This window comes from Pristis pectinata, chromosome 11 (genome assembly GCF_009764475.1).
Source record: "Pristis pectinata isolate sPriPec2 chromosome 11, sPriPec2.1.pri, whole genome shotgun sequence".
Lineage (NCBI taxonomy): Eukaryota > Metazoa > Chordata > Chondrichthyes > Rhinopristiformes > Pristidae > Pristis > Pristis pectinata.
Genome location: NC_067415.1, coordinates 21,172,707 through 21,186,766, shown reverse-complemented (window position 1 = coordinate 21,186,766; position 14,060 = coordinate 21,172,707). Strand labels below are relative to the sequence as shown.

General features: G+C 37.9%; 1 protein-coding gene across 1 annotated transcript in view; it reads left to right on the top strand.

Annotated features, from left to right (window-relative positions):
* The window catches only part of LOC127576211 (FRAS1-related extracellular matrix protein 2-like), a 169,577-nt gene extending 159,104 nt beyond the window's left edge, over positions 1 to 10,473 (top strand). Inside the window, exons 21-24 of the mRNA XM_052026631.1 lie at positions 317 to 443; positions 2,063 to 2,250; positions 2,533 to 2,679; positions 7,889 to 10,473. Coding sequence (XP_051882591.1) covers positions 317 to 443; positions 2,063 to 2,250; positions 2,533 to 2,679; positions 7,889 to 8,386 — 960 coding nt within the window. The 3' untranslated portion in view covers positions 8,387 to 10,473. The remainder of the gene's footprint in view (positions 1 to 316; positions 444 to 2,062; positions 2,251 to 2,532; positions 2,680 to 7,888) is intronic.
* The last annotated feature ends 3,587 nt before the right edge of the window (positions 10,474 to 14,060 follow it).

Below are 14,060 nucleotides of genomic sequence, written 5' to 3'. Positions count from 1 at the left end.
ATCTATCACACCATTACACCACTGAACTTCATGTGGAGTTCTAATGGCAGAATATGAGTGTGCTAGAGTTACCAGCATTGAAGCTGAGGATATGCTCGTGGATTCTGCTTCAGATTAAACCTGGCACGGGATCTGCAAGCCCATTCATTTAACAGAATAAGAAGTGAGAGTAAGGTAAGTTACATTTCTATAATTACTGTACCTGCAATGATTTTTAATGATTTAGAAGTGCTTTGGGGTGATTTCAATGTTTAATATTTTTCAAATTCTTTTATGTTTTATTTCATTTTTCATCATTTCTGAATGCATCTTCCAGGTGAGTGACCCAGTAGCTGCCGAGTTCAGCCTGAACACTCAAATGTTCCTACTCAATAAGAAGAGTCTCTGGCTCTCTGACGGCTCCATGGGATTTGGAGAAGGCAGTGATGTTGCTTTTACAGAAGGTATGCAAGTCTGGCCAAAATGCTTTACAGGAACAATAAACCAGGCTAAAACTGAATGATGTTCCATAATTTAGTACTCAAACTCAGTCCAGCAAGATGGGCATCCAGAGATTACGTCCAAAATTCTGTTATAGAAAAATACACCTATTAGGTTCCATTTCTTAAAAAATATCTGAAAAGAATAGTCTCCACTCCCACCTTACCCAGTGGATTTAGAAAATAAGGTATTTTTATGTTCAGAAATTCATTTAGAGTATCTAAATTCATCCAGTTCTTATAAGATGCTTGGGTTTTTGATTTCCTATGTTAATCACACTAAAGAACTTTCTATCATCAATCCTAAATTTGCCCATTGCCAATTTAAACCATTTAGTCATCATTCAGATTGAAATTAATCTGCCAGATTACCTATTACGTATATTACTCTATGTTGTTCACAATCTATTATTTATGTATTTAGGGGATAAGGCCATCATCAGCAATTATTTGCTTACCTCTATTTTCCCTTGAGAAGGTGCTGGTGAGCTGCCTTCTTGAGCTACTGAGATACTTGTGGTGAAGATACTCCAAGATCTCTGTGCTACTTTAATTTTGGTCTCTGGAAGCTTGGTCAAAGGGCTAGGTTTTAAGGATCACTTTAAAGTGGGTAAGTGACATACAAAAAGCAGTGTTGAGAAGGGAGTCCATAAATGTAGACAGTGCAAAAGGAACTGCAATATATTTCAGAGTTGGGTTATGTGTCACAGTATCATGGTGATCCCATGCATCTGGGGGCTTTTGTCTGTCTAAGTGATATTGTGGGTTTAGGAGGTGTTGTCGAATTAGCTTTGGCAACTACTGCAGTGCATTTTGTAAATGGTACACACTGCAGCCACTGTGGCAGTAAAATGAGTGAAGTTTAAGGTTGATTGGGTGCCCATCAAGTGGGCTACGTGGAATATGTCAGGTTTCTTGAGTGTTTTTGGAGCAGGACTCATCCAGGCAGGTGACATGTTTTCCATTACACTCTTAACTTGTGCCTTGTAAATGGTGAAATGCTTTGGTGAATCAAAAAGTGAATGGATACCCCGCCCCGACCACAGTATTTATTTGGCTAATTTATATACCTATAATTACTCAGAGAGTTTTGCCAAGACACAGAAAAGAAACACCATAGATGGCTGAGTATGCTAACATAGAGGTTATGTTCCTGGACTAGAAGTCCAGAAGCCTGGACTAATGGTCTGGAGATATGACTTCAGATCCCACATCAGGCGCTGTGAAATTTAAATTCAGTTAATTAAATTAATCTAGAACTTTAAAATAAATAATATTGATATTGATGTTTGTGAAAGTGTTGGATTGTTGTGAAAATGTATTCTTTCAGGGTAGGAAATCTGTTTTCTTTGCCCAATCTGGACTATATATGTAACTGTAGATACACAACAATATGGTTGACATTTAATTGCCTTGTATTATACTTTTGTCATGAAATACAGTGAAAATAAAACTGATGAAACATTACACTGCACATAAAAAAACAAGAAAATATTTACAATTGGAGAGGAGGTAATTTAGTAACATGGCAACATAGTAGAAAGTATCATCCAATTCCTAATTAAAATGTATTTTTTCTGCAGGATCAGTTGTCTATGGGCGTGTGATGGTTGATCCTGTGCAGAATCTGGGGGACTCATTCATTTGTAATATTGAGAAGGTGTTTCTGTGTACTGGGGCTGATGGATATGTTCCCAAGTACAATCCGTTAAATGCTGAATATGGCTGTCTGGCCGATTCACCTTCTCTCTTGTACAGGTTCAAAATCCTGGTAAGTCCATTAATCACCTCCTTTTGTGCCATGAGAATTCTGTGATTCCATTCTATTGCCCCTATGTGGCTTTATAAGTGTTTCTACCCCTCTTAACAATAGGTTAGGAGGATCCTAGGTTTTGTAAATCATGAACTTGGCATTGACAAAGATAATGTTTTGAGGAAAAAGAAGTAACTTTGACCAAATCAACTATACTACCACTTGTTTTCACAGATACAACTTTTTTTTTCCACTGACATGTAATCCCTATAAACAAAGCTTCTGCTTTTTGTTAAACAGGATAAGGCTCAACCTGAGACACAGGACCCATACTTTGGAAATGTAGCATTCAATGCTAGACTTGCACTTGACGATGCTGAAGCACTTGCACTTGCCACACAGCCTGGTTCTGATGGCTTCCATGTGGATTCCTCTCCACTCTTCCAGGTATGAAGTAAATTTTCAATGTGTGTGCACTGTGCAGGCAATGGCCAGTGTTACCCCTTTTTTGAAAATAATTAGAAGGTTTATTGTGCTGTTTTACTAAGAAAAAAAGGAATACAGCATTGCTTACCATCCTGAACTGCATCGTGTCATTGTACAAGATTGCACTTTATGTATTGTTGTTAATAGCATTCTCATTTAATTGCATTGTCATTCTGTGCCTGAGAATTATCACCAGAAAATATGTATTGTGAAATTACATTTGTTGAATTTACTTAATGCCAAAACTATAGCCAATTATGTGATTTTTGTTTTGGAATTTACTGGGAAATCCACTTTGTATATTAAAAATGACAAATAAATAGAAGCATTGGATCTGATCTCATCATGGAAAAATCAGTTTAAAACTGTTTGAATGATATTAGAAGTGAGTACCCTGTCATTCTTTTTTAACTTGAAAGGCTTAAGTCCAAATAGGATTCCACTGAAATCATGAAGATCAGCAAAGAGAGAATCTATTCAGCCCATTTACCTATTTAAATATACATGGAACTAAATCTTATGTCCAGAGTCCTGATGCTCTACTAACTGCAACCATGCCAAACTTTCTGCTGTCTGCTAATTTATGTGGTTATGTTGTGCCTTCAGCATTAACCTTGGCATTGAGTAGTTGGGCATGGATTAGCAGGTGAACAGTGTCCAGAGTGACTATAGCCAGAAGAACTTAAAGCTGTACCTCATAAAAGGGAGATGCAGAATGACTGCTGCTGTTGCTGATAGTTGCTCTGGAACTCATCCTGATCTGAGAGACAATTGAAGAGTGGCATAATATGAAGAGAGCAGACTCCAAGACCTTCCAGTGTTGCACTAGGAACCTGGAGGGTGATAGGGCCCAAAGATGATTCAAATAAAATTTCCAAAGACAGTGAGCTCAATTACATGTCACTCCAGGAGATCTGCATACAATGCCTTAAGAAGGTCCATGACTTCACATACACAGTCAAGGTCAGAGGGTGTTGAGTTGAATGCTGAGTGTAATCAGGCTTCCACACTGATTGGTACTACTATGTACCTACTCTGCGCACTTCTAGCAGACGTTAGCTGCTCTCATGCTAACTCCTTCACCAATGTGGTGTCAGCCTTGACTTGAGTTACACACTTGATCAAATCGATCACTTTGGAATCACAGTGACTTCCCAACTCCCAAAAAAGTGACCTGCAGATTTATATTTTGTATGCATGATCTTGCTTTGTCACGATATCTTTGATTATAGGAGAGTTTTTCCATCTACAATCCTGCTTGGAAAATCACAAGGTATTAATCCTTTTATGAATATGTGCTTCCTAACATCAGTCATCAATGTGCTTTTTACCATCATCCACCACTGTTTTGTACAGCATTCAAGATTTAATTTGAGGAATTGATCAGCATTAATCTTTTCTGTTCCACCTAGTGTTGTACATAAAGTCCTCTTTCGGGACATCATTTGAGGCTGGAAAAAGTGTTTTTCCCTTATTTCTTCATAGTCGGTACTTTTACAGAAAGGATCAACCCTCTCACCCATCCTTTGTATTGCTTTCAAGGAGGGATTGGATGTTTTTCTTGTGTCTTAAGCAAAATTGAAGGCATTGTCAAAGGGTTGGCCTGGGCAGAGAATTATACAATTTCAGCTCAACAGCTACATACTTATGTTCTAGTAATTTGCTAATATAGTTCAACATTGCATTTGCTTTGCAGGTTTGCAGTAACGGCTATGTAACATTTATACATCAAGCAAATTCCTCATTACTTACATGCAAGATCTTGCACTCATTGGAGTGGACTTGTTATAAATTACCCACTTTCAAATTTTATCCAATACATATTTCTTGTATTCTACAGCCTCCACCCTGGTTTGATACCATCTCTAAATTGAATTTATGAATCCCGATTAGTTAATATAGATCAGAGATAATAGGCACACCTGTACTATTAACCCAATGCACTTCCTTAATCTGACACTATTCCAGCAAGTATAACCACTGCTCTTTAACCTCGTTCCTTATCCACCTTCAGGTACACCCATTGATTTAATTTATCTATTCTTGCCTACAGAATTTTACTGAACACTTTGGGTGTAGTGTATTAATAAGCTCCCTGATGTGTCCTGTTGGTATGTTACTGCATCAAGCATGTCATTGATAACTCACTAGATGATGTTATAATGATGCTGCTCAATTTCAGTAATCACTTCTGTTATTTTGCCAATTTCCAAGATAACAAATAGTCTGCAATTAGCTACATCTTTGAATGTTTAATGGGTTTGTAGGAAAAAAATCATTCTTGGCCTTCATCTAATGATCTCAGTCAATCCAGTCACAAAACGGTGGTGAATAATCTGTTAGTGCTTAGTGCCTGGAATCTCCTGAAGTGTTTATTTTCTGTGTGAGTTTGTCAGGATGATAATGTAAGAATGTTTTCATAAACCTTTGTCGGAGATTCAGGTTGTGCTTCACACCGAAAGGTAGTTTCCGTTCACTGAAATTGTTACAGTAGAGCTTGACAAAATTTAGTTAGTCATTTTATTGCAATCTGAGTTATAGATCTTAATGTATTGAATTATCCATAGAATAGCATGTATCATAAGATCATTAGAATGAACTGTGACTCTTCGGTCTATTAGCCTATTAATGTTTCGATTATGATCTGAAACCTTAGACTGAAATCTCAGATATTATGAATTTCTTTAATTTTATCTCTCCTTATGACATAGAAGGAGGCCATGCACTCTGAATCAGGTTTATTATCACTGACAAACGTCGTGAAATTTGTTGTTTTGTGGCAGCAGTACAGTGCAAGACATAAAAATTACTATAAGTTACAAAAATAAATAAATAGTGCAAAAGAGGAATAACGAAGTAGTGTTCATGGATTCACGGACTATTCAGAAATCTGATGGCGGAGGGGAAAACTCATCGAGTCTAAGCTGGCTCTCAGAGCATTCCCAACAGCTCCAATGCTCTGCTTGTTTCTCCATGAACTATTATCTGTCACATACCCCTGCCCTCGACTGCCATTCCGGATTTCCACACCTTTCACATATCCTGATATCATTCCTAACTGGCCCAGCTCTAATTGATCCCCTGTTTTTTAAACATCTCAGTTAAATCACTATTCAACCAAACCATCTAAACTTAGAAAATTAAGACACACCAAATTTAACCCTGAAACATAATAGGTGGGATCTGACAAAGACTCTATCCAGATGAATCACTGATTTTTATTTATTTGTTCTTGGATTGAGTGGCATTTCTCATTACCCCTCCAAAGGCTTTCTAAACCATTTTAGTTGGCAGTTAAGAATCAAGCACATTGTTGTAGATCTGAAATGACATTTAAGCTAGACTGGGTAAAAACAGCAGATTTCTTTCCCTGAAGGACATTGATGGGGCTGTGGGATTTCACGATAATCTGGAATGCAACTAGATTTTTATTCCAGATTTATTTAATTATTTGAATGTCAATTTTTAACTGTGACAATGGAGATGAAACTCATGTTTCAGATCAGTAATACAAGCCTCTAGAATGTGATCCAGTAACCTAACTTCCGTACTTCCTCAACCTTGTACTCCGATCTCCTTGAGATAAATGCCAACAGTTTATAACTTTTATCATTATATGCTGTACTTGTACTGTAGCTTTTATCCCAAAACACCCAAACCCTGGCACGGTAATGTAGCAGTTAGCGTAACACTATTACAGCGCCAGCGACCCGGGTTCAATTCCGGCCGCTGTCTGTAAGGAGTTTGTATGTTCTCCCCACGTCTGCATGGGTTTCCTCCGGGTGCTCCAGTTTCCTCCCACATTCCAAAGATGTACGGGTTAGGAAGTTGTGGGCATGCTATGTTGGCACCGGAAGTGTGGCGACACTTGCAGGCTGCCCCCAGAACACTCTATGCAAAAGATGCATTTCACTGTGTGTTTCACTGCACATGTGACTAATAAACAAATCTTATCTTAATCTTGTAGTCTAACAGTAATTAGAAAGTATTTTGATTGTTCTTGTTGGATGTAAGGTGAATGACCTCACACTTGCCCACATTGAACTCCTTTTGCTTCTGTTCTTTCAACAACATAAGTGCATGAGAAATAGGAAAGGAACAGACTGTACAACTTTGGGAGCCTGCTCTGCAATTCAGTATCTTCAATAATCTTTGACATCCAAGGTTCCCTAATCTTTCCACCTCCCCCTTTCACCCTTTGCAGAACATGCTGACCCTGAACTCCTGCTAACTCTCTTTTAAAAGACTCCCACTTGTTAGATGTTGTTTTACCTGCAAGCATCTGCTCCCAATCTACTTTCACCAGATCTCTCTTGCATTATTGAAATCAACCTTGCCCCAATTTAGGAACTTAACTTGAGGACCAACCTTATCCCTTTCCGTAACTACCTTGAAACTTACAGTGTTATGTCACTGTTTCCAAAGTGTTTTCCAACCGAGTATTCCCAGCCCTCTCAAGTTTGGAATTCCAAAGAGTCACACCCAGAAAGGAAATTTCTCCTTATCTGTGCTGAATATCTGATCCCTCATCCAGATACTAGCCCCACTTCTCGCAAAGAAACAACTTCTCAGCATCTACTCCGCCAAGCCCTGTAAGAACTTTCTACTGTTCAGTGAGATTATCCCTCCTTCTTTTAAATTTCAAAGAATTCCACTAAATCTCAGAAAAGGCAAAGCTTCCTGCTCCCATCTACACTACTTAATGTGTCAAGCTGTGCACTTGAATAAACAACTTTCTTTTACTTAAAAAGTTAATGTATGTGGTGAAAAGCTGAAGTCCCAGACAAATCCAATAACAAAGCAATAATTTAGCCAAAGCAAATAGTTAACTTGCACAAACCAAACAGATTATAAGGGAAGGGTTTTTGGTTTCTAGTATTTAATGAGCACATGCATACAGGAAACTTAATATACATTTAAGATGAGTAATCTGCATTAAATTAATTGTAAATATGCCAATCTCTGACTCACACAGAGCATCATAGATGTTTTACTTGTGCAACTATTAGTGCTTATTAACTTCTGATGAAAAAAATAGGGTTGTAACCATTTTAAAGCCATTTTCTCTCTTTAAACCTAACTACAAAGCTATTTTTTGTTGTTTTAAGTCATTTTTTTCATTTTAATAAAGCCTAAAGCATAAGAGTTAAGTGTTTTTTTTAATCTCTAGGTTGCAGCCGGACGAGAGTGGTATATTCATACCATTTACACTGTGCGGTCTAGGGATAGTGCTACCAGAGGTATTGGAAAAAGAAGTGTGGAATATCATATTCTTTCACATTCTGAAAACTTGAGCTCAGATTCACGTCAGCGGCGATCAGTTAAAGAAGCTCCATCACTTGCTGAGAATATTGGCATTGAGAAAAACAGAGGAACCAACATCCAGCATATTGCTTTGGACCGGAGCAATAGAAAGCAGGTTATTGAGGAAGCAATCTTCCCTGAAGGAGCTGTTGCTAAGTCACCAAATGATGGGGGTGACAAAGATGGCAATGTTCCCATTATTGGAGGAATTGCTGCCTTGTTATTAGCTATTTGTGTCATTATTATCATCATTCTCATGTTGAAATGGAGAAAGCAATCAGATAAGAAGGCAGAATACAAGAAATCATCCTGTGACAAGATCATGACTGCACAAAATTATCACGACGACAGTTCTGAGGTTTGATCACCTCACAGCTAGAGTTCAGCCAACCCCAAAGTGCCTCAGAGGACTTGAACTGTGCCTTATTACAAAGACCAGAACTTTATTTATCCAATTAATGTTGACACATGACTCCAGCTGTTGAAACTTGAATGTTTGGCTTTGGAACCCATGCACATTGCGTTCACTGAAACTTGATTATGGGTCTCAAGTATCATCTTTTGCACAGAATTCAGCAAGTGACCTGAAATGCACTGCGCACCAGGAGGCACAGTATGAACTGCATCACAGGCGGGGAGTGGGAGGGGAATCTATTACTTTTTTAAGATACCATTTTCCCAAGTCAGGATTAAAAGACAAAGGTGCTAAATCGTCCTCCTGCTGAAAGGAGATTTATTAACTTGTGTAGATGATGTAAAAACTGGCAGTGCAGTAGATAGAAGACTCAATAAATCACTTTTTTTATTCTCTTTTTTAGTCCACAAATGAATTAGTGACCATTTTGTATAAGAATCTTGCAGCTAGATGCATGTCTGGAAGACTCACCAATCATGAAGTACCTGGATTGTCCAACTTACACCATTTAGTTCAAAAAGAATCAAATACAGAGAAAAGTAACTTATTTTGATGCACTCACTGGATAAAACATTAAATTTTAACTATTTGGTCCAACTGAGAAGATTGAGGTGCTTTGATTTCATGCCAGTAGTCTGTAAGTTATTCACCTGGTGCTTTCATGTTGTGTATTCTTGTTTTGAGTTTCTTGTACAGGCTCTGTCTATTCAGATTATATTTTGTTTGTTTTGCTTTGGCCTGCAGCAAGTATATTTACCATCATCAGTTTACAACTTGTACCTCGTGCTGCATGCAAGGATGGCACATGGTGGGTGTAAAATGTCTAAAAGGCCAGTTTAACAGGGTACATAATGTCTTTGATGACACAAGGATATGAACGCCTTAAGTTTAAAATAAAAGCAACACATCACATTTTTGTTTTAGGATGTGAAATAAACTTGCCTTAGGCTTTCTCCCAGAGTTTCCTCCTGATCTACAGAATAGGTTTCGAGCTGGGATCTGGTAATCTCTGCACTGAATAACAAGGCCTAATAATCAGCTTTGTTATCATGTGCAACCTTGACCAATGTGGTCACTATGCCCATTTGGCACAACAATACCATACTGTCATAGGATTTTTATAAAAAAGCCACGGTGAATCCATTATGCTCTGATGTTCAAACATAATTCTATCATGTCTTCCCAAGTATGTGCCATCACTATATAATTACCAGGGATTTACCTTTTAATTATAAAATGCACAATAATCTATCCATACACAAACCCCTTTACAATATTGAATGAAGTTTTTTTTTAATTCTGCGTGAATATAATGTTAAAGTCTCACACATGAACTGTCATATTCTATTAAGATCCTATCAACAACACTGACAGCTTGGCTCTGTGTCTCTCTGCAGGGTAAACTATTATTTTAATGTAGATTGTGTATCAGCATATTAGACAAATTTTGCTATGAAAATGCTTTAAAGTGCTCAGATAATTATAATTGCGGCTCCATGGCCTCTTTGTGCATAAACTACAGAAACACTAAAATAATTCACTGCTCATTCAAAGAGATTTCTAGTTTCTGTCTTATGATGCACCATCAGTTCTTTCTAGTTCTTTTTTTAAAATAATGTGTATGTATTGTAGTTCTTTGTGTACTATATCAAACTATTTGGAATGGGCAAACTATGCAATCTACAGCAAAAGCTTTAAACAAATGTATTGTAGTAGTATAAGTAGATAAATTGGTTGTTAAAATGTCAACTTGTTAAAATTCCAGCATCTCTCATCCATTTTGTTTGGAACCATTTTTGTATTCCATTGTGAGATACTGGTAACCAAAGCAAGATTAGTGGATAATAATTTTCTGGGGAGTACCAGTATTGATTTCACTGGCTGCCTACTGTAAGTATTTGTAACATGCAAAGGAATAACATTTGTAAAAATCACATAGAAATAATGTGAAAGTTGCATTTAAATACCATGTCATTTTAACCCTTCATTTGTTTATTTTTTAGTAATGCTCATATTGCAAACAAATAAAATATTTGTTCTCCCATTTTTACTGAATGGCGTTGATTTTAAAAGAATAATCGTTCAGAACTTCCTGTTTTTCTCAAAAACCATGCCCCTTTTTTTCTGTGTTCTGTGTAATAAGATTGTGTGGACTGGAATTTGAAAGCCTAACAGTTCTGTTTTAACAGTATTATCCATCAGAGGTTGTGGACACCTAGTCAAAAATCACCATCCTAGTCCAATTATAGATGAAGTGGCATTATTTAACCATCTACCTTTAAGGCAAGTTCACGCTTTGCAGAAATATAGAAAAATTGTAAAAGTAATAGAAAATCAAAAAAAAAGGTATATGTTGGAAATCTGAAATAAAACACAAAACAATGGAAACACCTGACAGGGCAGGCAGCATCCGTGGAGAGAGAAACAGAGATAACATTTCAAGTTGTAGACTCTTCATGTTAAATAAAACTGGTTTATGGACTTCCAACCTATTGTTCAAATCAACATCATGCCAATTCTACTTTGGTCATTATAAGCTCCCTATAACAAGCTCCAGTTCTTGACCCAGACTTATTTCTCCCACGTAACTTAAGCCAGGCCACAGGAGTGAGTTCAAGTTATAATGGATTAAAAATATACTCTAAGCTTCAGTATTTTCTTGGAGGTGTCGGGCTAAAAGGATTGCAAATCTGGTGAACAGCAATAATTGAGAGCAGCTTCAAATAAATTTTTGGCCTCTGTGCGTGATTGGTTTTCCATTGTTTTAAGCACAAGGAAGTTCACAGATAAACAGGAAAAAAGCTGGAAATACTCAGCAAACCAGGTAACAAGTGGAGAAAGAAACAGTTAATGTTTCAGGTTGATGACTTGTTGCCAGATCTGGGAAAAATTTGAAACCTGTTAAACGTTGTAGAGAAAGGAGGAGGGTCAAAGAGAATAAAACAGGAGGTTTGTGATAGGAGGAGATAACAGAAAAGGTGGTGGTGCCAGCTAAAAGTGATAATGGTTAATGAACAATGAACGGTATGTCTGAGGAGATGTAAATAGGAGAAGATGAATTAAATCTGAAATTACTAGAAAAGAAAAGGAAACTAAATGTGAGGTAGAGACCGTTTATCTGAAGTAGTTGAAATTTCCTGCTAATTTCAGATTTGATTCACCATCTCCTACTTGCACAGTGATGCCTTCAGTTACTCACTACCCTTTACCACCCCTTTTCAGCCAGCACTACCCCCCACTTGTGCCACTCAATCTCTCCTGGTCTACACCCTGTCACAGACATTCCCTTTTGTTCTCTCTGCCCCTTCCACTTCCCCTGACAATTTTAAACTTGTTTTATTTTTAACATTTCCCAGTTTTGATGGAAGGTTATCAACCGGATTTATTAATTATGTTTTTCTTGTGAATGCTGCTTATATGATACTATGGCTGGCAGGCACGGTAGTGTAGTGTTTAGCACAATGCTATTACAGCGCCAGCGACCCAGGTTTGATTCTGGTCACTGTCTGTAAGGAGTTTGTACGTTCTCTCCGTGTCTGCGTGGGTTTCCTCCGGGTGCTCCAGTTTCCTCCCACATTCCAAAGACGTACGGGTTAGGAAGTTGTGGGCATGCAATGTTGGCGTCAGAAGCATGGTGACACTTGCGAGCTGCCCCCAGAACACTCTACGCAAAAGATACATTTCACCATGTGACTAATAAATCTTTTCTTATGTGCCTGTGGTGCTGCTGCAAGTAAGTTTTTCATTGTACTTGTGCATATGACAATAAACTCAACTTTGACTATGACTTTTGACAGATGCTGCCTGACCTGCCCAGGATTTCCAGCATTAACTTGTGCTATTTCAGATTTACAGCTTGGTGTTTTAAGATAACTCTTGTTTTTCACTGCCAATCTCTTAATACGTGATAAACTTTTTTTCTAGATACTGAGCTTTTGAAGAGCAATTTGCAAATTAAAGCCTCTTTTAAGTTGGCAGATGCATAAAACATCAAGCTGCCGACCATCCAGAGATGGTCTGGAATGTCCAGGACTTGAAAATTATATTCCAAGATGCAGCTAGTAAATAAAATGAAGTGATTTATTTCTTTTATTTGAACTTTTGTTTATTAATTGTAAAACTAATTGAGAAATGAAAGATGGCTTGTTGACTAACAATCAAGAATAATCCAATTGGTTTGCAAAGAGTCTGTTTGCTCTATGGTTGATGGAAGACAGCAGGACATCAGGAGGATGAAAGTGCTGGCAATCAGTGGCAGGGGCATGGGTAAGGGACATTTGAAGGTCGGATGTCATGTGAGGAAATCTTGAGAAATGCATTCAAACAGAGAAAGGAACTGAGCAAGAATTATTTGGGAATGTTATGGAAGTCACCTTCTGCACTATGGAGCAAAGCAACAGAAAATACACCAAAGAGTCACACATTCCTTCAATACAGTACAGGCTGACCCCAACTTATGAGACCCCTACAAACAAATGCACTCCCATAATATTAAATTCAAATGTCTGACATACATACATATGTTTGTTCCTACAAATGGCAGAACTAGTTTCTTCCCTCCCTCCACTTTTAGTGATCGTTCTTTCTTATCAGTCTTGTGCGTCTTTGATGCCATTCACAACACTACTGTGGAGGTAACAGTTACTATATCCAGTAATTTTTGTGTATTTTCCAACCAATGGACAAAATTGATTCGATGCCTGTAAAAACAGAACCCGTTTGTTACCTCGGGACAGTATGTAATGATATCCACGTGCAGCAAAAATAGCATTCTGCAACTATGGAAATGTCCTTCCAATATAAACTCACAAATTAAGAATGAAATACCATAGTGAGATAGAGTCAGATGTGAATTCTTAAACTGATTTATTTTACAATTAGTAAGTGAATGGACAAGGACATGAAACCAATTGAGTTACATCTGTATTTATCCAAAAATAGAATTCTGGACAACAAGAAAAATACTAAGAAAGATATATGTCGCCTGTTCCTCGGTAATGGTTTTGCTTCTTCCGAATTAACATTCAAAAACTCATTGACCCTGAGAAAGATGAGTTTCCCCTCACTAAGCATGTTTTCTCCACACCAATCTGCTATATCTTACAGTTCATAAGCTTCCTTGCCCTTTTCCACTCTTCCAGACAGTGAAAGAATTATCACTCTGTCTCCACTACCACTAGTAGATTTTTTATGTGCCGTTCGCCAGACTCCTGAAATACTCCTTTCCAAGCTCTGTCACAGGAATAAGTTACCAGGCAGGCAGAGGAAAAGATTAAAGGATCTGAAAGCTGCCTTGAGAAATGCAACATCCCCATTGACTCTTGGGAATTTCTAGCCCATGACTGCTCACAGTGAAGAAGGGGCATTCAGGATGATTTTGAGCACCCCAAGTCCATGTACTGGGTACATAGAGAAGGCCTGCATAAATGGTAGAAAGAGTGCACCACCTCACAAGTCACCTGCCTACCCTCCCTGTCAGGCACATCGTTCCCCATCCGTGGGATGGGCCAGCGGGTAATTTGTTCCTACATTGGCCTCATCAGTCAGCTCAGAACTCACAAAACTGAAGTGGGACCAAATCATCCTTGACCTTGAGGGACTGCTTATGAAGGAGAATGAAAGC